Source organism: Synchiropus splendidus, chromosome 12 (genome assembly GCF_027744825.2).
Source record: "Synchiropus splendidus isolate RoL2022-P1 chromosome 12, RoL_Sspl_1.0, whole genome shotgun sequence".
Classification (NCBI taxonomy): domain Eukaryota; kingdom Metazoa; phylum Chordata; class Actinopteri; order Syngnathiformes; family Callionymidae; genus Synchiropus; species Synchiropus splendidus.
The window spans coordinates 15,074,784-15,102,025 of record NC_071345.1 but is presented as its reverse complement, the minus strand read 5'-3'; the positions used below and the strand labels follow the sequence as shown (position 1 = coordinate 15,102,025).

General features: G+C 42.9%; 1 protein-coding gene across 1 annotated transcript in view; it reads left to right on the top strand.

The window, feature by feature from the left end:
- zhx2a (zinc fingers and homeoboxes 2a) overlaps window positions 1-27,079 on the top strand; it is a 32,274-nt gene extending 5,195 nt beyond the window's left edge. Inside the window, exons 2-13 of the mRNA XM_053882040.1 lie at window positions 13,895-14,325; window positions 15,031-15,729; window positions 16,524-16,736; window positions 17,310-17,573; window positions 17,643-17,858; window positions 17,930-18,014; window positions 18,094-18,279; window positions 19,906-20,309; window positions 21,644-21,866; window positions 21,931-22,090; window positions 22,172-22,292; window positions 25,531-27,079. Of these exons, the coding sequence (XP_053738015.1) occupies window positions 14,233-14,325; window positions 15,031-15,729; window positions 16,524-16,736; window positions 17,310-17,573; window positions 17,643-17,858; window positions 17,930-18,014; window positions 18,094-18,279; window positions 19,906-20,309; window positions 21,644-21,866; window positions 21,931-22,090; window positions 22,172-22,286 (2,658 nt within the window). The 5' untranslated portion in view covers window positions 13,895-14,232 and the 3' untranslated portion in view covers window positions 22,287-22,292; window positions 25,531-27,079. The remainder of the gene's footprint in view (window positions 1-13,894; window positions 14,326-15,030; window positions 15,730-16,523; window positions 16,737-17,309; window positions 17,574-17,642; window positions 17,859-17,929; window positions 18,015-18,093; window positions 18,280-19,905; window positions 20,310-21,643; window positions 21,867-21,930; window positions 22,091-22,171; window positions 22,293-25,530) is intronic.
- The last annotated feature ends 163 nt before the right edge of the window (window positions 27,080-27,242 follow it).

The following is a 27,242-nucleotide window of genomic DNA, read 5'->3' as shown; positions in this document are numbered from 1 at the left end:
ACAGCATTTTGTTGCCTAGTGACTTGAGCTTTTTGTGCCCGCAAAGTTCTCAACAAATATATCAGTGCCACCAAAGTGGGAAGGAAAAGATGTGCAATCCAAGTTAGTACTGAATGTCTGATTTCCTTTTGCCCCGAGTTTTCTGTTTTGAGTAACTGATCCTGTTACCGCTTTGCAGGTGTTCTCTAGGGATTGTTTCAGGTGTGTTTATTTTGTGCATTGTAAGTTCATATCTTGTAAAAAATCTTGTTCCACAAAGTCTCCGGATTGTGTTATCAGCTCTACACTGTATTATTGACACGCTGTGCAAAAAAAAGCGTCTATTATGTCAACATGCTTCATGTTTTTCCCATTTATTTTATTAAATTTTTACTTTTTTTTTTTAATATACATTCAGGTTTTGTAGTGTAGCTTTTACTCTTTGCAGTTTCAATGATTTTAATGTACTCATTATTGTTAGATATAGTTTTGATTGTCTCTTTGGAAGTCGACTCGAGTAAATGAGACTTGCGGGGAAATGAGGCGCTGGATCTCAGCCATTGTGATGGAGTAACAGGAGATGACCTGGTACTGGTGGACTGGATCAAGCGCATCACTTCTTTCCATCAAGTCCATGTCTTTTCATTCCTTTATTTCAATTGTCGTGGCATGGTTTGAGAAGCATTTTGAAACCCGGGACACTTCTGTTTTGTATCCTGTTCTCATATATATTTAAAAACCTCTGCAGTTGGGTTCTATAAGCTGTAAAAAGGTTCAGCTTCTGCATGGCATGTAGGTCAATCATGCCTCACCATGCATAGAAATTGGCTTCTCTCCCCCACCAAGTCTCAAGTTTGGAAAAGTGGGATGGAGGAGGGAACGGAGAGACAGAGGACTCACTGACTCGGTCTGCACTGCACCACGTCAGCGACTGGCAAGCCACAGTCGTGCCCCTCCTGCCAGCGTGAGAGCAGTGACGGGGAAGCTGGTGACAATTCACATGCCACAGTCACCGCAGGGGAGCCTGAGAATGGCAGGTGGGAGCGTTGTTAGACACACTGGAACCCTGTTCAGCCCCACAAAAACTTACCCTGGGGTTGATGACATCCAGTATTTGGGAAAGATTAACTTTTGATAAGAATCTGTTTTTGAAAAGCGTGAAATTAATCCGAACATTTGATCGTGATTGTGTCCTATGGATTAGCTCCAGCTGGGTTCAGGGGGAATGTGAGTTCGTGTTGTGCGTGTTTACCCCATTCTTTTACAAGCGTACTTCCTTCCACTGTCCAAAAACTCTTCAGTGTGAGTTGTTATGTGCCCTGTGATGGACTCTTAACCTGACACAGGGCAAGTCTCCCACTCCTCCAGTGATGTGTGGCAGAAAGTGAATGAAATAATATCAAAAGATCATAACTGATCTGTTCTTTGTGCCCACATTGGTTACTGAACTGGGATTCAAACCCACCTGCCTATTCCGCAGTGAATCATTCTTTCCCACGCAAACAAATCACATTTTATTTATAAAAACAATTTCTACTGAAATGTAAATTTCCCATAACGTCTCTTATATAATAACAATATAATAATATTACGAAAGCAAGTCATATTCGCCGACATTCTAGTGTACCTTGGGGTATCAGATATTGCATTGATAACTCAGTAAGTTGGAAAATGGGATTTAATAATTCAAAGTAATTCAAGAGTTGCAGTTTATTTATATTAGAAAAGAATCAATCTTAATTTGAGCTTTAAAATTCCTTTAATGGGAGTAGAATGTCAGCACAAGCATAAAAAGTCAATTCATCATTTCTGTATTTTGTTGTAAAAACACAACATATTGACTTTGAGTTGCGCTAAAAAGTGCTTTAAATGCCCCCATGTGTGCACGAGTCTCTAATTTTCTGGTGCTAACCTCGTAAAATTAACTGTAAAACCCTATTTCTGTCATGTAATCGGCACATTTTTCATAGTAGCATTGAAAGGTTTTATTTGAGTTGTTTGTCCTCAGTCTTCTTATGTAATGGTTTTCTCAGATCTACCATGAGCTGTCATTGATATGCATCAGCTGCATTCTTTACATGTACATTCTTGCGGTCACAAGGCGCGTGGTAGTCATTGAATCTTAGGAAGCACTTCTGATTGCCAGTGTTCTCTCGTTCTCTTTATGCCACTATTATTTTTGGATTGGTCATCTATAGGCTCTGTTGATCTGTTTTTCTAAGCCGGGGTCAGGTGCAGCGTGACCCGTTGCCTAAACCAACTCACATGATGACTACTTGCCCTGAGATTCGAGTGCAGAGATGAGAATCCCCGCAAACTTGGAAAATAGCCCTTGTTCAGTACAAGTCTAAATGTGCAGTTGTCCATGTGGCCCGGCACCTCTGCTCCACAGACCATCTGCTTTTCATTCCCACTCACAGCCTGTGGATCAAATGAACACAGAGGGACGCGTTGGCCTTCGTCGTAGTGTGTGTGTGTGTGTGTGTGTGTGTGTGTGTGTGTGTGTGTGTGTGTGTGTGTGTGTGTGTGTGTGTGTGTGTGTGTGTGTGTGTGTGTGTGTGTGTGTGTGTGTGTGTGTGTGTGTGTGTGTGTGTGCGCGTGTGTGCGCGTGTGTGCGCGTGTGTGCGCGTGTGTGTGTGTGTGTGAGCCTGCATGTTGACAGGGTTGTTCCGTGACCCGGTGTGTAGAAAATATCTCAGCCTGATGTTCATCTGGCAGCACAGATTCTGTATTTCGCTGCAGATTTTGGAAAGGTATTTATCGTTGGACGGACTCTCTACAGAAAGCAAGACGTGAAATCTCAAGTATTCCGTGGAACACAAGGTTCTTCGGGCCCGAATGTGTCTCTCTTGCCACTGTGACACTGATTGAGCACTGCTGGGTTTGTACTGCTGGATACGAGCTCACTCAATTGTACACTTGCGGTTGTAACCATAGTAATGGAGCCATCAGCCCAAGAGTGGGTGACACTTGGATATTTTTATAACTTGCCCCCTGTAAGCGCGTGTTGAGGTTAAAAGCAGGTTTTGCAACAGCGCTGCCGATGCAACAGGGACGCGATTTACATGAGGCTGGATTCGTGGTTGAATACTCGTACCGTATATAGGCCACTGTGCCTCCTACAGTGTTCTGAGACTGAATAAGGTCAAAGCAGTGTTGGTTGTTCCAGTAGACTGAGGGATTTCTGAGAGAACAGGGCCATGATGTCAAAGTCACTGAGGGACAAGTCATCCTCGGATAATAATAGCTCCCTTTTTTAACATGATAATCATTGTGAGGTGAGAATTATAGCAGTCACATTAAATGGCGTCCAAATATTTTTTTTTTTTTACTTTTCCTGAGTAAAAAATTGGAGAAAACGTGTGTACTCCTGAAAGAAGGGTAGAATACAAAATTGCATGTACACCTTATTTTTGCTTTTGCTTTTTTTTTTTTCACAGGAATACAAAAGTTGGTGACAGCACAAATACATTTCAAACTTACTCCCACCAAACTGTTTGACTGTTCAGTTCGCTGAGGTGTCACATTGAACATGATAAAACAGGGCTGCGGCATCTGAGTGAGACCTGTCCACCATTGCCATGACCTAGTACCTGTCTGAAGACAGTATGGGCGGATGCAAACGTGTTGGTGAGCTGCCGTTTCAATGAGCAGTGGCTGGGAGGAAGTAAATATAAACCCTGGCGCGCAAGAGCCCCAAACTCGCCTGCGATTGTCTTTACTACACATTATTAGCCACATTCATGCTCGCGATTTCACAGGCTAAAATAGTGAAGCGTGATTCGCACCTGTATTTGTCCCTGTGTTATGTGATCATTTCTACTGAGTTAGACTTTGAAATTGCACTCTGTAATAGCATATTTATTCTGATGACTCTCATATTTTATACAGTATTTGACATATTTCAGTCATCTATTCATGAAATTCACAGAGGCCTTTAAGCATTCTATTAAATTCTCTGATTCTTTTTCATATTTAAAATTCATCAACCGCATTTGATTATTATCACTAAAAACCTTAGAAACAAGTGTTACAAAATAAAGAGCCTATAATGGTGAACAATTGTTGAGTTGAAACCTTGTTTTGTTCAATCCTACGAGTAATACATTTTGCTACAATAACCAGCGTAAAGCTTTTCACTAGAGGAAGAAATGTATCAGCACGGCGGATGATATCACATTAATCTGGTCCAACATGTTCTGCATAGCTGTGATGCCAAATGCTGCTCCTTGTGTTGAATTAAATGTCAGACCTGGCTTCATGGAGCCCGAACCAACAACTGAAAGCAGGTATCATGGCGTGATAGTGATATAACGATGAAAGATGTTGTATCAAACTGTCTGAACAAAATATTTAGTCCTGTTCTTGACTTAAATGCAGTGTTGACTTGATACAAGATGCATGAAAGGATGCAAATACTGAAATATAACATAAAAAATGCTCTCATTAACCAGTTACCCATTAAATTCAATTTATGTAATTGCTCTGGCAACTAACTCGGTGCTTTGGAGTATATACACAATATCAACCAACCAGTATTTAAATATCCGACTGTCCAATCGTAGTTCCCGGACGGAAGTGCTTGTACACAAAAATCAGATTTACATATTTAAATCGAGGATGTATCTGATGATTGTGGTTGTCTTGCATCATCCATCCACAGTTTGAACAAGCGAAGCCAAACTGCTGCTTTGTTGCTATGCAGAACAAGCCCAGCACTTGAGCACGGTGCAGCACTTTGCTCCAGAGGAGCCACGTGATGAGATTTAAATTAATTCTGCAACGGTCCGAAATTCTGCCTCGCTCTTCCCTGCTGGGACACGGTGTATAAATGGTGCTGGTGCTTCTCTTCCCTTGCACGAATCCTATACACACACACACACACACACACATTGTGCTCTCTGCAGCGGTTGACTTTCCCAGTCAGGAAGGGAAACACGCCCAGTACAATACGTTGAGGAGCACTCTCCGGCTGTGTGTGGTGGGATAAAGCATCTAGATTTTGTGTCATGTAAATGGTAACTCTTAAGACGGATGTGGTGATTTTGTTGTTGGCCTGTTTTGCCTCTTGTTGTGTACCATCTAACAGGCTGCTTTGCACATAATACATGGCCTCAAGTGCAGGAGCACATTCTTTTTTGTTGTGTGACGACCGCACGCATGAAACTCCGGGCTTTTCTCTCTAACAGTTTTCCAGCATCCCTCAGCAACGGCTCATTCCCTGCCAGTTGTTTTGCTTGGTTGCCCACAAACAGATGATGATCACTCACACTTTTTTTTTCTTTATTTCTCATCATTTGTGTTTTATTATTATTAGTGCACCAGTTAAGGATTCCCTCTAATCTCAAACCAGCTTCTAACAGCCTCTTCTGGCTCGGAGTAAATAGAAACAGTGCCTCTCGAATAAACTTATGACCCCCAGTGGTGCTGTTACCATGGCAACACATGAACAAAGTTGTCTATTTACGCTCCTCAGTGAGAATGAACAGGTTGTTGGTCCTTTCAATTTTCTTATTGTTGTTCTTATCAACATATTAATGTATCTTATTCACATATGAATGTGAATTCTGCTGTTGTTTTCTACAATGTTGTGTATTTGAGTTGTGTTTTACGCTAATAAATGCAACACAATACATCACAAATTCTGAATTGTTGGCTTCAATATCTTATTTTGTTCTACACAAATATGTTTCTTTTTGAAATATTTACTTGTGATGAAGCTTTGTTAGCTCAAAATTTTAATCAAGTTGCCTCATTGTTGGTCCTTAGATTGTTGTTCTCAGAATGCATTTACTAAGGTTTATTCTTTTTCTTTTGTTTACCATGTGCTAATGGAGATTAAGTGTTGACATGTGCATTGGCTGGGAAAAAAAACAGAATTAGCAGAGCCTCTGTCTCGGAGCTAATTTCACAAGCATTTGTAAAATACTGCATGAAATAATGTCCATTTAGCACCTTTCGTGATTCAAGAATAGTGCTGACTCACAATAAAAAGAAGGTCCATTCACCAGGACGTCCGGGGTTGACCAGCTAAAAGCGCGGTCCAGGACATTAGGTGTAAGTGACTCCCATAAGGGCCGTTTCGGTGCAGTTTTTTTTGTTCCAACCGATCAGGAACACACACTTTAACCAATCAGGTGTCTGCAGACCATAATCAGTTGAGTGTCAGTCTGGTGCGCCTCTTCCACCGCGGCCTTTGTGGCCATGTGGTGTTAGCTTTAGACCTGATTTTACGTTGAATGAACATTGAAAATTGAATGATTTTATGAAGTGAAGTTCTGCGGCTGTTGCTCGATCTAACGGAGCAGCTGTTCAAACCCATCCAAGTGAATGATGATTCCTTCAAAACCATCTTGGATCCAACTCCAGAACATCAATGCAATCATCTGTATTTAGCAACATTACCTGACAATTTCTTTCAGCTCACAAGTCGGGTTTCTCCCCAAGATTTTTCCCAGCGTAGCGGTGTCTCCGTGGGTTGTTGGGTGCTGATGGCAGTGGTGTGTTGAGTGCAGAGGGTGAGGGAACCCTGGCACACTTCAGTTGTAGACAAAAACACCTGGGATTTCTCCCCCTACGTTACGTCATTTGATGTTATTCATTCTCAAGCTTTTTTTATTACATTGTCACATAACTAAATCTCTAAATTACACTACAACAGTCGGTCATTTTCAGTGTCTGTTATTTCAGTGAGGCAGAAAGTCTACCTAGCCTACCAGTAACTGTTTATCTGGTTTCCTCTTTATCTCGACTGTGTAGTTAACTTTGACCCCATCATCGTTGAGTATGACACCTCTGACTAAGTGGATATGACTTCCAGTGATAGATCAACTATTTGGCTTGTTGGTATGTTGTTGACTTGTCTTTGGAATGACTTTGCTTTTTCAAAAAGAAACACCTGTCATCATCTCGACAGCTAACCATTTTGTTCATAACCCAGGGTTTTATGGATTCAATGATGGTTTGCACAAAAGTCATCTTCATTTTCATGGTGTTTTAGGAAGTAGAACTATTACAGCTGCAGATACCTGGCGTGGCATGGTGTCAACCTACTGGTGTCTTTCGGTTTTGACCATCGTACACACACAGATAATTGGAAATTAATCTTTGGCCGTGACTCTTTTCGACTTCCTGAATCCTCGCTGCAGATTATATCAGTTAATCACTTGCCTGTCTCCATCTTTTAGCCAAGGCGATATTGGTCTGCAGTGATTTTCTTTTCTCCATATTTCTTTATCTGATCACCTCAGTGATGCGTGTGTGTTAAGTTGAACAGACCCCCGCCAAGACCGATAACGTTATTCGCTATTGTCCTTAAAGACAACTCCTTTAAAGGCAAGGCTCCACCAGTACAATGCACCAGTCAGACAGACATCCAGACAATAGCCAAGTGCAGACAGACGGGCAGGCAAGAGGCTGCCAGGCTGACTATTCATACAAGTTTAATGAGCATCCAGACAGTAGGGAGTTACGGCTCCAGCGCGGCGATCCCTCAGCACACAGACTGTGTAGACAGGGTTAGATACACTCGCAAACAGGTGGGAGGCTTCAATTCACAGTGTAAACCCAACAATTAGCTAATATTGTCTGTTTCAGTATTTCATTTAAAGGGGTGGTTAATAAAGTAACCTGCAGTCAGTGGACTTCCTGCAGTTTCTCAGCTGAGACAGTTAAAATTGGGCAACTAAGAGTGGGAAAAATCCAGGCGCTTTTCAATCCTTCTACGTGTAAGATTGTTATTACAAGGCTAGACTGTGTGCTGAATGGTTCTGTGGTACTGCTCAATGCTGCTCTGTAGCCAGCCAAGGTTTCTGAGCCCCTCCCTCATCCACGGAACACGGCAGAGTAGAGCGGAGGATGCTGCCAGTGCCAGTGGATCCTCTGTGATTGTCTCTCTTAAACAGAATCTTCGCTTTGTTCCAGACAATCGGCGGAGATAAGTGTAAAGACATCTATACAATATTGCAGTCTGCGTTGATACGGTACAAACTTCAGCCTTCTCAGATCAGAGGTGCCACTGACTTGTATAGTCAGTCTCCAAGCTGCTATTTTAGATGTTAGGTTTATGGAATTTTGAAATCCTTGTTCATCTCTGTTTGTGTGGGATAAAGGTGCCAAGTGGAATCGGGCAACAACTTAAGTTTTTCGCTGTCATCCCGCTCTGTACATCCAAAAACCGTTGCGGCTGCGTCAGCAGTGAGGCAGCAGAAGTTCAGCCGGTTATATAAAGTAGCACTTCAGATGCAGCTGACAGATGCATCTTCAGTTTCATCTCTCCGGATACTGCTGGGTTTTTGAAAGGGCCGCGAGAAACAGTTTTGCCAATTTTGCAGCACCATGCCACCACGCACTTAACTGCAGTCCTCGCACAGTCTCCGCGAATCGGATAACGCTGCACCTCCCCTCTCTGGTGCTCACGATTATTCCGAGAAGTAGAGCTTTTTCTTCATGTGACTGTTCCGTGACCTTCTCTGCCAACAGCGAGTGTAGCTGAGAAATCCCACCAAGTGATGCATCACTTTGAATCCTGCAGGAAGGGGATTTTTCAAGCTTTCATGTCAGCCTGTCAGCTTTTCTGCCAGATTTGTATTTTGTACCTCTTCACCACCGATCACACTTTCATGGAGTCAAATACAGTGGTGTGTTTACTGTACACGTACAGTCTCTATCAGTGACACAGATGTAGCGCCTACTTCGCTACAGCTCCACTGTTGCTATAGCGACACCATGATAATGAGTCTGCATTTTAATGACGCCACCGTGGGTTGTTTGAAGAGTTGAGATATCTTGGGACAATAAGACGACAGGAGAATGACAGCTTTGATTTGATTGGATGCAACACTCGTCATTGATGTGACCTTTAAATTGTCAAAGCGCCGTCTTGAAAACAGAGAGTTAATGGTGGCTCGGGTTGTGTTGATAACGCACTTTAGAAACGGTAATTTTATGTATAAATAGTCGTAGACTGAGGCGACCTGTTTTTTAAAGGAGCCTCATTATCCGCCGATAGAATTGCACCGTTGCTGCGTCGACTCATTGGATTTTTACTCATGTGTATATGAGTATGAAGCCTCAGCACAAGGCCTCTGGAATACCAATCAACTATTCCAGGCAGATAAGCTCCCCTCGCTCTCCACTGGCCTGTCTCCTCATAATACCAGGGCAAAGTTTCCCTTCCATACGGTATCGGAGAACACCGGCAGGCTGGTCTCGAGGAAGCATGTACGGATGGCAGTCTTCTAATTGACTAATGGGGAAAGGCTGTCAGAGCAATTCCTGGTTCAGAGTCACGTTCAAAGACGATAAGACGCAGGACTCATTAACTGATTGCTGACTACCTTGAGCTTTGAAGTCCCTAATCTAATGATAACCCCCAAAAGTTTGCCGTTGCTGTTGCCTGATGAATTTTGTCGGCGTCAGACCAGTCTTATTAGTCCTTATTTCTCAGAGGACTTGCCTTACTGATGGGATTATTTGCATATTGCCTTTGTCCTCCAAGCTCATTTGTCAAACTTCACTTGCCCAACTCAAAAGGTCCAGCAAGGTTCTGTGCAATTTTAAATAAGCCAATGGAAACGTTGGCCCATGGAATTTACAGGATAGGAGGCCCACAGGTTAGACACTGGCTGCTAGCCACGCTGCTGGTGCTGTCAATCAAACGACATTGTAATAATAATATTAAGGATGCTCCGATCAGGGTTTTTGCTGCCGATCACTGATACCGATCACATGGATTGATGATTAATTTGTTATCAAAATGATGAGACCTTCTATGTACATGATGTGAAAATATGAACCATTAAATTATTTTAATTCAGATGTTTTAACATACCTCTACAGGAAGGCAAAAAATACGAAGAAAATAAACTTTGTTCGTTGCTGTTTGGTGAGTGTCTTGAGACTTTGCTATGTTCTTGAAATATTTACACTCTGGCCGCTGGTAGCGGGACTCTGAGACAGAGAGCACTATTTATGAAAGTTTCAGATTGAGGTGGCTGACAGACGCTGCACCCGACTCCAAAACGGCGATGCAGCCAACTGTTTCCGTCTCCGCATAAGAAATTAATGGTGATTTCTTGGGCAATTAGCTTTGCGTTCCGAATGTCACGCTCGGACAGGCTGGTGTTTGTAAGCGTTAGCTGCGCTAACAGCCTGCTGCTGAGGAACCAACGGTCTCGCTTTCATGAGCCCGGAAAACTCTGTGCTCCGTCAAGTGCTGAAGTTTTAAATAGTATACTTCATTTTAACGCGCTTCCCTGTACAGCAGTTTCCCATGCGTGTACTGCAGGATGCAAACTTTAAATGACACATTGAAAGAATCTTCACTGCGAGTAGGGAAGAGCGGACACGTCACGACCAGCGTGGCTTCATCAGAGCGCCAGCTGTCACACGTGGTCAGTTGTTGTGATCGGCAATGACAGGTAGTGATCGGCATTCACCATTCAAGCTGAAATCAGCCGAACACAGTCGGTGACCGATTGATCTGAGCATCCCTAAATATTATCTTGGATTTATTCATGGGAGAAGTTAGTGCTCTTCTCTGCCTGACTCGGACCCTTTTCTGACAGACGTCTTTGACCGTGTCCGACAGGGGGTGCAGAGATTTGCATGTTCAGGCGGAAAGGTGTATCTTTATTGTATCGATATTCAGATATGAACCTTCAAGATAGTAATGACAAAACATCAACAATAGCTTTCCTCCACTTATCCTGCATGTAAAGTAATGGCAGTAGCAAGCGTCAGTTTTGCGCTTGCCCTTCAACATACAGATAAGAAACACCGAATGTCAGGGTAGTGGCTCTGCAACTGAAAAAAATCCTGGCAGAAACCCTGCTTTTGGAATCATATCAATATCACAATTTTGCCTTTATTGTTCAGCCGTAGCCCGTGCGGTGACGTGAGTTTTAAAAAGTGGGGTGTAAAACAAGCTGTCCAGTATTAATGAAATATTTCATGCTTAATAGTCTGTATGAGAAATATGGGTGTGAATCAGCTTATTGCATAGGTTGAAGTTTGAAAAAGAAAAGCTTCATTTTATCTTCAACCTGTAGGTAAACTGAGACCGAGACTCAATTCCTACATTCCAGTGCCACATTTTTGGCAGTCATTGCTGGAGCCTTGTGCCCAGCCAGTAGGTGTTGGTCAGCAGGAAGGGATCATCAGCATCACATGCCAAACCCAAGGGAGACAGGTGAACAACAGGTCGAAGTCTGGTCAGTGATGGCAATTTATTCTCCTATTTTACACCACCCGACCCGAGATGTCACCGGGGTGTTTTTTCCTCCAGTGTGGGTCCACTTCACTTGAGGATATTGGCTGGATGGTTTCTCTTTGTGTCTGGTATTCCTGAAGATCCACCCACTGGCTTTAGTTCTGAATTTGGAGGAAGTACTTGATGGTGCTCTATTATACTGTTCAAGGTTTAGCAGCATGAGGCTTTTAAACATTTTTTTTTGAAGTTTAGAACAGGGGCAGATTGTCTGACCATCATGTCTGAAACGAGTAAAATGTGTTTCCCCCAAAATGTTTGTCTGACTTGTTGCCCATTGTTCCATTCATTATTTTTACTTTATACTTCTAACCAGAAATGTTGGTGGCTGTAGTTAGTTGAACCAGTTATCTGGCTGCTAGAAGTGAATGTTTTTGTCCAAACTTGTACTGTTGTTGTCTCCAAACACGTTTTGAAAAATCCTTAACATCAGGTACATGGTGGTGCACCACCATGGCTTAAATCAGAGCAGCCACGCCATCAGAAAAATTATAACTATTTTTAAATATGAAATGTTACGTGATCAAACATTAAAACGAAGTGGAAACATCGAAACAAACTGCTAACACATAGTGTGTCATGGAGGTGGGCGTGATGTTGTCTTGACAGTTTTCACAGTGTTATTCATGGAAAAATCCAGAAAGAAACATCATAATGACCAAAGTCCGTTGCTCGCGGAACTCAAGTCGTGCATTCCAGCAGGACCTATGAGAAGACGGCCCGAGTGAGGACAGCTTGGATTAGAGGCAGATTTACTTCTCATGATTAAAAACCAGCGTTGATACTGAAACATATTCAGTGAATGACATAACGTCCCCCTCTGTTTCTCTATCACTTCTTGATGGGCTGTGTTCCATTCTGTTCCGTTGTTTGTTTGTTTTTTTGTTTGTTAGTTTTTTACCATTTTCAAAAATCCTGGTGGAAACCTTGAACATCACAGCGAAATACATGTTTCAAGCAAGTCCAGTGGCAGGGTCATTTTGGACTTCACAACGTTGAGATTTAATGTATTCGCACAGTTGACAGATGAGAGTTGACAGGACATAAGGGGGCAGGAGGTGAGAATGATGCGGGATGACAAACACCAAAGGTCCCTCAGCTGGACGTAAACAAAGCTGGGAACCTTTGCGCTGCTCCTAAACCTCGCCGACATCTCCCTGATGCCCTTCCTTGACCCCGATTAAGTCACTCTCCCAGCCACATCATTTCTTCTTCCTGCTGCTCAGCAGTTGTGGCTGCAATAATTGCGTCCTATTCTCCTGAACACAGTTCACACAAGGTCTTTACAGAGACATGAAGTATGTGCTTTTTATTGCTGTTAAATTGAGATAGCCATGCCTAATGCTGATGGTTGTTCATGCTACTGATTTTATTAATTTCACTGTCACGGTGCCGCTGTGAGACACAATACAGCGCCTCTTTCTTAAAAGAACTTTTGTTAACAGCCTGATTAGTTCCAAGCTAGAAACACACATGTATGTGTCGCATTCATCCAGTCTGTCGTCCTCACTTGTGGCTTGCCAAACACTTATTCGTTTTTTTTACGCTCACTGTGTTGACTGGGTGCCTTCAGTACACAGCACATGCTCGGCAAACTCTGCAGCGTTTTTTTTTTTTATGCAGGTCACATTTCTCAACCGGCTGAATCTTAGGCCTTGTTTGGAGTGAGCTGCTCCATGTGTTGAGCCTGCTTCTGCTATAACACCAATGTGCTTTCTACTTAATATGTTTTGCATTCATTTAAGATGAATTATACACAGGGCAACATAAATTGCACGGCATACTGTCCTGTGAGGATAGACTAAGCTTGAATAAGCCTGCGAGCATAACTTGAGTTATAGATTATAAAATGTTTGTTCTTAAAAATTCAAATAAGTATCCCAAAATTGCCCTTAGTATGATTTTGAGAACTTAATTTTCTGTTAGCCTTTGAGCAGGTTATTCGTGTATTTGTTTGTCTGGTTCTTTTTGAAATATATGTGAGGGAGAAATGAGGAATAATTTGATAACATGTTTCCCACCAACCATGTATTCAAAACAAAGCCATATTATTTCTGTTTCTGACATCCCTAGTTTTGTAGTCTTATGAGAACATAGAGGAACATAGTGTTGATTCAAGTGACAAATCATCCAATGTTGAGCTGCACATTGTCCTGCTTGACATCCAGGAGAAGCCAGCAAGACATTGAAATGGCTATTCATAACCAATTATTTTTGAGCTGAGAGTGCCATCTAGTGGGCTCTGAAAATGAAGTCACTGTTTCATGAAGCTTCATTGGAACGTTACTAATTATTAGTGTTTTATTGTTGATGGATCATTTGGATTTGAAGATTTTCCCTCACATTTTTGGGGGCAAATTTACTCGAAAGTACGTCCCCAGCATAATATGCGATTGAAAGAAAGAGAGATATGTTTAAGTCGAAGAAAAGCCTCAGTCACAACCAAAAGGGGCAACACCACAACAGCCCAACAAACTGTCCAAAGCCTGCACAAACCAAATGCAACTGTATAAACAAAACTCACGAGTGAGAGGAAGCGGCAATGTTAAAAGCTGCCAAAAACTTCATGACACCAACTGGCGGGAGGATGAGGTTGCTGATTTAATAGTGGGTGCTTATTTTTGTTTTCTTGTGCTACTATTGCAGGAGGCGTCCTGTGTGGAATGTCCAGGAGGTGTGTCTGCACTGGAGCTGACACTGTCAGCGGGTCCAGCCTGCACCGATACCGTCTCACCTCTACCAGACCTTCACCTTCTGCTGCCCCGCTCACTCTCTCCAGGGATTGATCCTGCCCCTGGGAAGAGCCCGACTTCTCTCCTCATCCGTTCTGTCCCACTCTGACTCTGCACATCTGCATACCAGTAAAAGACATTACTCTTTTGCCGCCCTGCCTCCTGCTCCCCGCCTCGCTGCCGTTACACCCCTGGCTGAGTACAAACAGCAGGTTAGGGCCGCTGTCCTCCAGGACGAACCCCGCTGTCATCATGTCCAGTCGCCGCAAGGCTTCCACTCCATGTATGATTCGACAAGAGAAGACCATGGTGGAGCTCGATGATGACGCTGATGAGTCACTGGAGGTGCGTTTGGCTGAGATCATTCAAGTTAAATCACTGTGGGGGCCGCTCAGGTTAAAGGGGTACAGTGGACCATTCGTCTCTCAAAAGCAAGATTACATCATGAATATTGGAAGTTATGTATTTATTTATTGATGGTTTGGAAACGGTGGCACTGAGGAAAAGACATGAGGGGGAGTGAGCAGGATGGATAGGACCAGGAAGCAGTAGATCAGAGGGACAGCACATGTCAGGTGTTTAGGAGACAAAGTCAGACTGAGATGGTTTGGACATGTACGGAGGAGAGAGAGCCAGTACATTGGTAGGAAGACCTTGAGGTTTGAACTGCCAGGCAGAAGGTGGAGAGGAAGGTCAAAGAGGAGATTTGTGGACATGGTGAAGGAGGACATGAGGTTTGTAGGTTTGAGAGAAGAGCAAGCAGAGGACAGGGTGAGATGGAGCAGGATGATCCGCTGTGGCCACCCCTGAAGGGAGAAGCCGAAAGAGAAAGAAGGAGATATATTTATTTATTGAGCTTGATTTAAACGTAAGAAGTACTTTGCATTTCGTTCACCACAAGGGTCATTGCCAAATAGTTAACATCCAATTTGATATCATGGGTTTTACATCTCACATACACCTTCACTTGTCACTTATCAAATGTTTTTAATAATTTTTTTATTTTATTTAGCATTATCAATTTAAATTTTTCCTTTTGGTCCCTCACAGATTATCAGGGAGAACCATGTGGAGGAGTATCCTATGGAAACAGAACCCTCCAAAGAGGCTGAACCGCCTATGGACCTGGACCTGATGGACAAGACCTCTGAGCCTCTGGTGACGTCAGACATCTCAGCGTCTGACGCGTCAGATCTCTCCAAGCCCTCGCACAAGCAGCAGGGGGGTTACGAGTGCAAATACTGCCCCTTCTCCACACAGAATCTCAACACTTTCAAAGAGCACGTGGACACCAACCACCCCAACGTCATCCTCAACCCGCTCTACCTGTGCGCCGTTTGCAACTTCAACACAAAGAAATTCGACTCTCTGACGGAACACAACGAGAAGTGTCACCCGGGGGAGAGCAACTTCAAGTTCAAGCGCACCAAGATGAACAATCAGACCGTTCTGGAGCAGACGATCGAGGGCTGCGGCAGCAACGCGGTCATCTATAACTCCTCCGGTGCTGGCAAAGTAGACGAGCTCCCCTTCAGCAAACCTTCCACAGTCAAGATGGGGAAACCAAAAGGAACGACTGCTGACGCTAAACGGACAGAGTTGAGTGCTTTGACCTCTGACCTGACCAAGAAGCCAATCACAGCAGTCAACGTGAACGGCACAGTTATCTTCCCAGAGTCTGCGCTCCTGAACGCTGACAGCCTTTCTCACATCATGCCTTCCCTGCAGCGGCCTCTCAACTTCACACAGGTATGCTCAGAATGTCCGACTGATAGAGCTCTAAATATTCAGCAGGAATAATCAAAAATGAAGCTCTTCTTTTCAAGGTGAAATTGATTCTGAATAAGCACAAATTCACTTTCTTTTTTTTGCGCGACACATCCATGGAATTCCACTTGACGTTTTCACTTCAAATCAAAACAAAGTTCTTGTCATAAGTGGGGAGAAGTGGCTCATATAATTCCACTCGGTTCATGAAGCAAAATATAACTCCAATATGTGTTTGTGAACTTTTACAACCAAAAAAACGCTGCCTTGTGTGTTTTATGTGTCTTAATCCCTCAATATTTGAGGTCTTTTTTGGTTTAACTGGATTTTATTGGGAATTAGAGAACATTATTATCATGTTTATATTATTTATTAATATATCCATTTAATATGCCAATTTAGTTTTTTTTTTCTTTTTTTCATAATGTCATATTTGTTTTTGTATTTATTTGTAAAAATGACTTTTAAAAACATTGTCTGGATTAGGGGTTAAAGCAAAAGTCTGTATTTGCGTTTTAACTGTTGCAATGTATCTTGGCACATTAATATGAATGTGTTTTATACCCGTTCACCATTATTGATAAACTTGTTGCAGGTTAAAGGATTATTTACTGCTTTTTGAACCTTAAAATTGTATGTATGCTCCAACATTAAATACATTTTTTTGCCAACTATGAATGCCAGAGAAGAGTTTTGTTTTTGTTTTTTTTCTTATTTCTTCAAAGGACTTACAAATATTCTCATTCAACTAACACATTTCCTCCGTATGGTTCCAGGTGCCGAAGATTGCCGTGCCCCTCAACACCACCAAATACAATCCCTCTCTGGACGACAACCTGACGCTGATCTCCTCCTTCAACAAGTTTCCTTACCCCACACAGGCGGAGCTTTCCTGGCTCACTGCCGTCTCCAAACACCCAGAGGAGCAAATCAAAGTCTGGTTCACCACACAGAGGCTCAAGCAGGGAATCAGCTGGTCACCAGAGGAGGTACTGCAGCAAGACATTTTGGCACCAAGTAGATATATTTTTTTAGGCGTTACACAAGCACAGTGAGACAATAAAAACCCACACCGTCAGAAGCTGGGTGCAACACCTCAATTGTCTAACTTCAATGAGGTAGATAGATGGTAGTTTAATAGGATAAAATATATATAGATTTTTTTAAAATCATGGTGGACTATGTGGCCATGAAGATGACTTCATCCTGGGTCCATCATGTCCGTGCTCCTTCCCATAAGATAGACATAATCACCGCATGACATGCAAGCTTTCAAAAAGCCAGATGAATATTTAAATGTTTATATTACACAGTTGAAAAGTGCATTGTATTGTCGAGATGGATTTCAGCGCTGCAGCCTGGGTTTCTGTGGAGTTCCCCTTGTGCTGAAGTGGGTTTCCTTCAGGCACGCTTCCACCCACAGCCCAAAACATTGTGGTGTATACGTTTTTACTCTGCAACTTTTCTAGACAATTAGTTTGCTAGGTCTTAAAGTTATAAATGTGACATTTACCCAACAGATTTGTTCAAGATAATGTGTTAATAATTGATGTTTATTCCAGGTGGAAGAGGCCAGGAAGAAAATGTTCAATGGTACAATCGCATCTGTACCTCAGTCCTTCACTGTCGTAGCCCCACCCCTAAAGACCACATCATCCACAAACTCATCCGTGCAGACCTCGGCCTCCAAAACGGCGCAGCCTGCAGCTTCTCTGCTCCAGTCCCTGCCCTGTCAGCTGCTTGGACAGACCAGTCTGGTGCTGACGCCCGTGGCCAACGGCTCCACTGTCACATGTGCACCACTGGCACTGACCGTGGCCAACCAGGTGCAACATGCTCACTTATTTCTGTTTATTTAGCCACACGTACGGCATATTTACCCCACTTGTCTGCAGGTCGCGCAGTCACTCAAGCGTCCGCTGGCTTCTCCCGTTGTCGCGTCAGACAGCAAAAGACCTTCAATCATTCAAACCATCTCTGCACCCATGCCTACGTCAAAGGTCGTGTCGGCCAAGGTGCTGAATTTTACCGTCGACCCCAATAAAACGGCTGAGCAGCTCTCTGTTCTGAGGTCCAGCTACTCCCATTGTCCCTTCCCAGAGGAAGATGAGGTAGGACAAAGATTTTTACAGCCCGTGTTCACGTTCCCCTGCTTTATTCTGCTGCGTCTGCCTGTCAATAGATCTACAGTCTAATCGAGACCACTGGGCTGTCCCGAGGAGAGATCAAGAAGTGGTTCAGTGAACAAAGGCTCCTGAATATCAAAGGTATGAAGTTTATGAGTCAATTTTAAATCTCTTTTGCTTTTGTCTTTTCTAATGCTGACTGTATGTATTCTGTCTGAAGGCGTCCCCCCGCCGCCTGTGTCGGTGAAGGCGGAGGTGACTCCGGCTCTGAGAGAAGCTCCTGTCAAAAAGACTGTGCCTACACAGTTCCCCCTGCTGGAGAGAGTGAAGGGGAAGTCGGCAGAGCAGCTGAAGGCGCTGGAGGAGAGTTTTCAGAAAGTCAGCTCTCCAACCGAGACGGAGCTAGGTACCACATTTCCCCACCAGTCACTGCTTAGAACAGTTTAAATGCAAAAGAAAGCGCGGCCATTAATAGAAAAGGGAAAACAAGAAAAGCTTTTCTGGAGACAACATGCCTGTCTGGTGACATGCACCACTGTTCCAGCCCAATTAATCTGTTCAATTAATTGCGAAACTGGCTTTTGTCTGCAGCAATAATGAAGCGGGACAATCAGTGCATTTGTTTCAGCACTCAACTTCACATCAGGAGGTCGTTTTCTGGGCTCTTGATGGTTGGCATTTTTTTTCCATGTCTATTCCGTTACAATTGTGTAAAATATGTGCTTTTTTTTCTCAGATCCTTCACTAACGTGAGAGAATAGCCGCTGAAATTATCATTTATTTTCAGAGCTTGGACTACCGCATTGAATTTCATTTACTAAGTAATTGAAAAATACCCCAATTTTCCGGATTTCCTATAAGCCGCTGCAGTTTATACAGTGACGCAGCTGATATATAGATATTTTTACAGGCTAAAGAGTGTCATGCTGGCAAAATTTTGAGCATTTTATTTACCTTAAAGTGCTCAACAACAGAGCCCAGTCTCCTGGATCACCATAGACGGGAAGCAGTTGAGACGAAGAACTTCGGACACGCGGGTGAAAACAGTGCATTTTGATTTACTTTAATGTAAATAAAACACGTGAGGAGTTCATTATTCTGGTTCAGAACATTGCCGAGTTTGTTTCATGAGTCATTCTCAGTGCTGGACCCCGTTTTCATAACTGTGATCCTTATGCATTTGTAAGCACCACTGGCCTTTCTACAACACAGACAGCACCACTGCACCCACTTTAAGAGCAATATGGCTTATGCATGGACAGGATCTATTTTCCGTCTTAAGTTAAGTGGGTGTGGTTTACTATTACGTTGCGCTCTATAGTTCAAATAGAAACAAATAGCAGAATTATTTTTGCTCATATACAACTGAAATTTATCTGCACATATTTAATGCATCTACAAATTGACAATTAAAATATATTTTTGCAAAAATTGGCAGGAATGACAAGTAAGTTTCTGTATGAGATGCAATGCCATGAAAATGTATTAAAAATTTATTTAAAAATCAAACTATTTTAATGTCATTGAGATTGGGATATAAAAGGCCCATCTCTTTATGGATGCATAGATCGTAGTTATGCAGAGTCATGCAGTTTCCCTAGTCTCCCTGACACATTTGTGGTTTTGTTTTTTATATTCCGTTCACTGGAGTTTTTGGCAGAGACGGGCTGCGCTCCCAGTCTGACTTCTAATTTGTTCTTTGAATGTAAATGACGGCTGCGATGGCGCTTCGCTGAGAATAAACTTTTGTAGAACTTTCACTCTTCTTTTTAAGTTCAGCTCTGCCAGTTGGGTCAGATTCAGTTTAAAATCCTCCCATCCTTTGCTGTTGCGTTAATTTGGCATCTTTCCGATGCGCTCATGACGAGTGTATCTTCACCCCCAAATGTCTCTGGAGAGTCGCTTCATGACAAGAAAAAGAAGAAACGGTTTTAATGAGCCCGTGCCACAGTCCTTTGTTTAGAGACAAAACTCCCAAGTTTCCGTAAAAAGACTTCACACATGTGACCCAGTGAACTGTGTTATGCTGCAGACCAGCTGGCCCAGGAGACACGTCTGTCCAAGACTGAGGTGGACTGCTGGTTTTTGGAACGCCGAGCGCTGAGGGACAACATGAAGAAGGCGTTACTCACCATGGCCTCCAAGAACAGCGACGACAGGGGGGACAGACCCGCCGCTGTGCTCAACGGGGCGTCTCATCGGGAGCCTGAAGGAAGAGCTCCCCGCTCCTCTCCTCACCCGCCTGTCCTCTCCTCTTCCTCGTCTTCCTCCCCTCCCGTGTTGGCCGTCTCCTCCCCCCTCCCTCCCACCCTGTCGTCCTCTGCGTCTCCCCCGATCCTCACGTCGTCGTCCTCCTCTTCTCCCCATCCTCCCATCCTCTCCATCTCCAACAGCCCAGCCCCCATCACCAGCCGCTCACTCGCCCTGCTCAGAGAGGTGAGAGGAGTTACTTCGCTTTATTTCAGAGAGACATTCAAGATGTTCACCGTTCTCCCGAGTCGCACCTCTCCTCCTCACTTATCACATCCATGTTGGTTCATCATCTCCTTTGACCTGGTGCCTCCACATCCTTTGTTCACTGCCTCTACGCTTAGTTTAAATCAGAGATGATTTGCATAATGAAGCAATCTCATCCAGAGGTAGAGCTTTTTTAATTCTTCACTTGTCTCATTTAATGTTTCAGAATGCTCTCATTATGACTCCTGAACTTCATTTGCTGAGAAAAAAAAAGATTATAGACAAAGATTATGAGTAAGGTTTGGTGTGTGTGCGTTTCATTGTGAAGATGAATTTGGTGATATTGAAACGGTTCTTGTAGGTGTTGATGGTAAAATAGTGAGGACATTCGGTTGATTTCTATTGATCCAAACACATGGAGAAACACAAAAGGAAATTTTAACCTTTCCTTGACCTTCATTTACTTTGAGAAATATCATCTCAAGATTTTTTTTTTTCTTCAGTAATTGTTGGTCAGGTTAGAGTCAAATAGTTCATCATCATTTATACTGTGTCTGGCGTACACACCTCAAATGACGGCTAACTCAACCGTTTTCTCCCGCTTATTCCCTGTTGTTGTGTTGGGGGTGGAGCATATCACAGGAACTTGGCGGTGGGGGGAGAGACCTAAGGAGGTCACATAGAGGCCACTGAGCCTACTGACCATGTCACCTGGTCTGTATCCGTTTGGACTCTGGGAGGAAACCAGAGTGTCCAGAAAGTCCACACAGAAAGGTTAACTGCATGAGTCGAGCAGGAGTCATACCAACTGTACGACCTTCTTGTGAGGCTGCAGTTTTTGCAGTTATTATTATTATTACTATTATTGTTACTATTATTATTGTTGTTGTTATCATTTAATTATTATTATTATCATTGATAATAATAATAAAGGTAGTAGGAAGTCAATCACAACAACCACTTTCACCAAAAACATTTGTGTTTAATGGAGGAGCTGAGTATTTGTATACTGATATTATAATGCATAAAAAAGACTCTTAAGAGCTTTTTGAACACAAGTACAACATTTATACCTATAAATAATGAACATAGACTTCATGAAAATGAATCCCATGTTCAACCTTCATCCCTTCTCTGTCTGTGTTGGTGCGTCTCGCTCTGATGTCCAGTCATCATACCAGCAGAGGTTCTGTTACCTAAAATGTTTTCAATGACAGGTGTACTTTAGATTTATTCTACCATAAGTTTGTCGCATAAATGATGACGATATGGCTGCTTTGTTGAAGTCATATCGGTGTGTCTTCTTGTTGCAGATGTTCTGCCGGACCCAGTGGCCATCCCCTGAGGAGTACAGTCAGCTGGAGGTTCAAACCAGCCTGGGTCGCACTGACATTGTGCGTTGGTTCAAAGACCATCGGTCGGCTGTGAAAAACGGGGAAACACTGGACTGGATGGAGGCCCAACAGAACCAGAAGTCAGATCTGAGGAAGCCCAGCAGCGAGAACAACCACAGCTCAGAAGTCAAGACTGACAAGGGTAGGTTTCCGAACTGGGTGTCTGCGACAGGTCAGATTCTCATTTGTTCTCACTCGACACACAGCGACAGAGGCTGCGGAGAAAACGGCAGCAGTCAAAGAGTACTACAAGCTGTCCGACCAAGATACGGTCCAGTGGCTGACAGACAGACTGGCACACAGTGTGTCCGACCTGAGCAGGGCCAATTTGGACCAGAACAACTCGAACGGTGTGGAAAAAGGCAGGTGGGTGAAGCGAAGGGTCCCCAGAAATCTTGACTGTATATGAGGAAGACACTTATGAACCTGCTGCTCGTGCGCTGACAGGTGGGTGAAGGTCACTGTGGCGGTGGGACAGGAGAGTGAAGGACTGGAGCGACAGAAGCTGGCGACTAACACAGAGGTTCTGAACATGGAGCAGCCCGGGAGGGTCACAGGGTGAAGACAGGTAATACAACCCCTTCAAAGGTCCATTTTAAAAGGAGCCCAACATGAAATTGTACTTGAAAAATGCAGCAGCTTATTAGTTTAGGACGAGGCACTCCGATGTTCTTTGATCGTGATCTGTTCATCCGTACTATGGAGAAGAAGCCGAGGCCAGCCAAGGTATCTCACGTCTTAGATTGGCCCTCACGAGAGGGCTCAGCAATAAATGAACATGGCTGGCCAAAAACCCACACTGCAGCATTGTCAAGCTGTGAAGCTACAAGCTACAGGGCTGTGGAAACCAAGGAGACCTTCGACCCTCACATGACAAGAATCTAGCCTTGTGTAATATTAGGCCTCTATCCACCACAGCATGGTGGTTTTCCATTGAGAATGAATTTCTTTTTTGTATTCTAAAAGGGTTTATCATGAGTTAGCACAAAACCTTGACTCAGGCTCAATATAAATAATTAAAATGTGATTCGCTGGCGCTTAGAGCCATGCTTCTCTTCTTCTTTGCGCCTGCCTCTGTTGTGAAAGCCAGTTCCAGAGCGCTACTGCCACCTGCTGTCCCATGGACCTTATTGCTCTCTGCTCAAATTATCAGCATATAAAATAAATGCTGGGCAATAATAGTCAGTCATAAAATAACAGTATGGTTTTAAATGTAGTGCTTTTCCGGTTTCAATATCAAATATTTATAAGGTTTTTTACTTTATTTAAATTTTATTTTCTTAAACAAAAGATGTGGTTTGTGCCAAAAGAGCACAAGGCAGTTGCCTCTTAAGTCATTAAAATGTGACTGTTTTGCCAGTTTTTTGGGGGGGAAAGAAAGGTGAATTATGAAGTTTAATCCATGTGTTGTGGCTGATAAATTATGTATTGTATTTTGAACTGATAGAGCTGGAGGTCAATTTTTGCGCAGTGCTGTTGCAGAAAGAAAGTAGATCCGTGTTCTCTTGCCGTGAGACCCATTTGCATTTGCAAAAAAACAGATTCCGTTTGTTGCAATATGTTTCCGATAATTTTGTGTCTTGAAACAGCACATTGCCTGGAACAATGTTTTAGGTGTTTGCTTGGGAAAACAACTGTGAATTACTTCGCTTGGATTTACACAGCAGGATTGGAAAAAGTACATAATTTATTTTTATAAAATAAAATACCTAACATCACCTGGATGTCTTCATCCGTCTGCTTTAAAAACTGCTACAGTTACTTTTATGTGGATAGATAAATGAAAAGAACAGATGTTTGGTAAAGATCACTAAATTATTTTCCTTTTTTGTAATGCGATTATATCTGGACAGATATATACAAAGAATTGGCAAATGTTTTTATCCTGATCAGTTTAAAAAGTTGAAACACAGCATCTGGAGTTATTAAAGTGCTGATTCATTACATTGAATTAAGCCGAAGAGCTGAGGCAGCAGGTGGAGTTCACTTCCACATGATGACTGTCAAGACCATAACTGTGGTAATGCGGCAGTCCATATAGTTCTAAAACTGTTGAAGTCGTGAAATAGCTGAATAGTTTTGATGTACAGCCTAATCTGCCTTGACTTTACTCCAAACCTGATGCACAGATTCAAGTGTTGAGCGTGGAAATATGTTGCTGCGGAAAAGAAATGTCAAAGAATAATGCGTCCTGTTGAAGTTTCTACTCCAGGCGACACGGCGACTGTGGAAAAGATGTCGTTTTGCCCTGGAGGCAAATCTGGTCTCCACAAACATATTTATTTGTCATGTAAACTGTCAGCTTCCTTCCAATGTTTCCATTAGCGATGGGTGGGAGCTCTGAAGCAGTTGTCACTCTTCCCCAGTGAGAAATGAACTTTGACCCGGACAACACCATCAATTCCTGCCATAGAGCGCAGCTGTCAAAATGAAGCCGCATTTAACGTTGCTCCTGGTGGCCTCGACTCAGCAGCATATGAGGTTCAACAAGGCCTTGCTTTAAACAAGTGTTGTTTAGGAACAAACAGGCAGAACAAAACCATTTCAAACGTCCTCTTAAATCACCGTTTATTTGGAGGAACCAGTTGCTTAATTAGCCGTGATCGTCACTCTCAGATCCTCCGCAGGAGCTGGTGTTTTCCTAAAATCCCTCGTGAGTTTGGAGAACTTCCAGCACCATCTGATCACCGACGACACACTCGCTTTTCAGTCTCGATGAGCAGGCTGCCGCGTTGCGTGGTGTCAGTGAGGAGAATTCAATTGAAGCGTGAAGCGTGTGTAACTGAAGGCTGAAACGCCGATGACATTGGAGGATGTGGTGACGTCAAGGCGCCACAGCTGCAGCGGGAAGCTACCCAGAAAACAGCAAGGCTGTTATTACCTCCAGTGGGTTCATCGAGATGCTAATGATAGTGGGCTCCAAATATCAAACTGCTACACACACACATGCACACACACACGTACAGACTCTGGAGGAACATGTTCAATTGAAGTTGGCTAAGAATTACGGGGTGAATTCGAATGCCCACTCTGCTACTTTTATTTATCCTCATTATTATAATTATTGTATTATTATTGTAACTAAAGTGTTCGTGTACACCCTTAAAAGACACATTTTTTTCTACCACCTTTTTCTTTCTGCCTGTGAAATAAAATAGCAAAATAAATCATGGATTATCAAATATTAATAAAGTTTAGACATGAGAAAAGACGAGCTTGGAACATTGTTGTATTCTGTGTTTTTACACACATTTATTCAGATTTTTTTTAACCTCAACATGGGTGCCCATATTCAATAAAACATGCAGGATTATTTGGAATTTGACAAAGTTTGAAGTGACTTGATTTCAGTGGCGTTGAGTCAGTTTGTTTGGATATCCCCGTTCGATCCCCTCACTTCTGGTCACATGACCGGATCCAGTTAAAATGCCAGGTCAAGTTTTGGAGGTTTTCTTTTTCACCTTATCCACGGGGCTCCGGAACGCTACTGCCACCTGCTGTCTGGTTGAGCACATTGCATGCTGAATATATTGGTCTGAATAAAATACACACAGGGTGAAAATGAGCGGCTCGGCGGAGGTGTCCGCCTCCTCAGCAATAACCATCTGGATTATTAGTTTTTACTCTCTGTTGCGCAACATGCGCGAGGCCCGAGCGAAGCCTGTCATTGCTGTGAGCAACAAAATGAAAGGTCGAACTGCTCAATATTTAAGTGACTTGAAATAGAACTGTTGCTCATGCAGCCAATAACCGAAGAAAACAGCCCTGGCTCCTGTTGGTTCACACCTGCGTCTGCTCCCTTCCAGAACCCAGCTCCTTCCTGTGATGTCATCACAAAGCACTGGGGAGTCCTGCTGTTGAAGCGCTGACGTGTGGCGCGCGCACGCTAACGTTGAGAGCGAGAGAGAGAGAGTGCCAAAGCTGGACTTGACACATTGTTCTCAAGAGACTTTTTTAAAAGAGGGACCTTTGTAAATATGTTTCTGAAAAAGAGCAAAGTTTGTATAGTTTAACGGGGGTGTTTTGTTACTTTAAAAAAAATGGTGCCCGAACTCTAGAATGTTTTTGCTTTGAAAAAGGACCTGTAAATGACTTGTTTGCTAGAGAACAAACTGTTTTTTTATCACTCCCCGTATGAGTAACGTTTGCTGGCACTTGCTTTGTTTCTTTTTCGTTGTAGTTCTTTGGCTCGCCCGGCTCATACACACATGTTCTCGAAGTAAATGACCTACTCAGTACTTTTAAAAAAGGCGTTTTGTTTTCTGAGCTGCACACAGACCAACACTGCGCCACAACACCAACAATTGAATGTGCTAACTTGTCGTACGCTTTTACTCAGCTGGGGGGGGGGTGAACAGTACAGAATGTACCGAGTCGTGCTTCACTCAGAGCTATCGAGCTGGTAGCAAAGCAGCAGGAAGTGTTTGACTCACTGTTTTTCTATGATAAACTACAAACATGGAAGCACCACATGCTTGATTTAAAATAACAATACCCAGAAACCTCCTTTTCAAGTTCAACAGACTTCACTCAGTGTACAGTTCTGTCGAGCCACCTCTCCTTGCACCAAGCGGTGACGGAGCGCCGCCCTCATGGACAGCGCCGGCGGATGCGGTCCAGCATGGGGGCGACTCCGTTTTTTGTTTTTTTACTTATTTTAAAGGGATGTTTTATCGCTGCTTTAGTTCAAGACGATCTGGGAGACTGTACATGGCAATTATGTGTGCGACAAATAACGCTTGCATTATTTTCATTTTCTACTTTCAGTCTGCTGTAACTCAATAAATATATGATTATACTTGTGTGTTTCGGTTTTTGACACCAAGGGGAAACTTTTGATGGCTGTCTCACGGTTGCAAAGACCTTTTAGGATTTGTGTTCTTTCACCCTCTGTACTGCAGCATTGTCCTCGCTGAGCCTTTAAAAAACTAGAAAGAATTCTTATAATGCAAAAGGTACATCTCTGTTTAAGGTCCGTTTTATTATTGCTATATTATTAGGGACTCCTGAAGTCTCCCGAGTTTTTTTACTTCTGAGGTGATGTTTTCTCCATTGGTTTTCTAATGAGCACAAAATGTATATAATTTTTGTAAATTTTAGCTCCATTATTAGATCTATTTTTTTTGTGTATTTCATTCTGTGCCCCAGTTTCCTTCCCTGTTTAGTAAGGCATGAAGTGCACTAGACCTCGTACTGGGGGAAGAGAGTGTTGAATTTAAAGTCAGCGATCAGCCAGAATATGTGACTGGATTGCTAACTTTCAGTTGAACGTGGCAACGCTGTGAAAAATTAAACACCTTTGTTAGGAATGAATTATTAACACTTGACAAAGACCTTGTTGTTCCTCCGCACAAAAAAGTCCCATAATGCACTGCAACACTTAAAACAGTTCAACTGCTTAGTGTTGTTTTTAAGTTCTCTCAATGGTGACTTCGTGTACACACATTGTTTGCTGAGGTGACAAAACAAAAACTAAAAATGAGGATATTCTCTAATAACAATAATGTAATGCAATTGT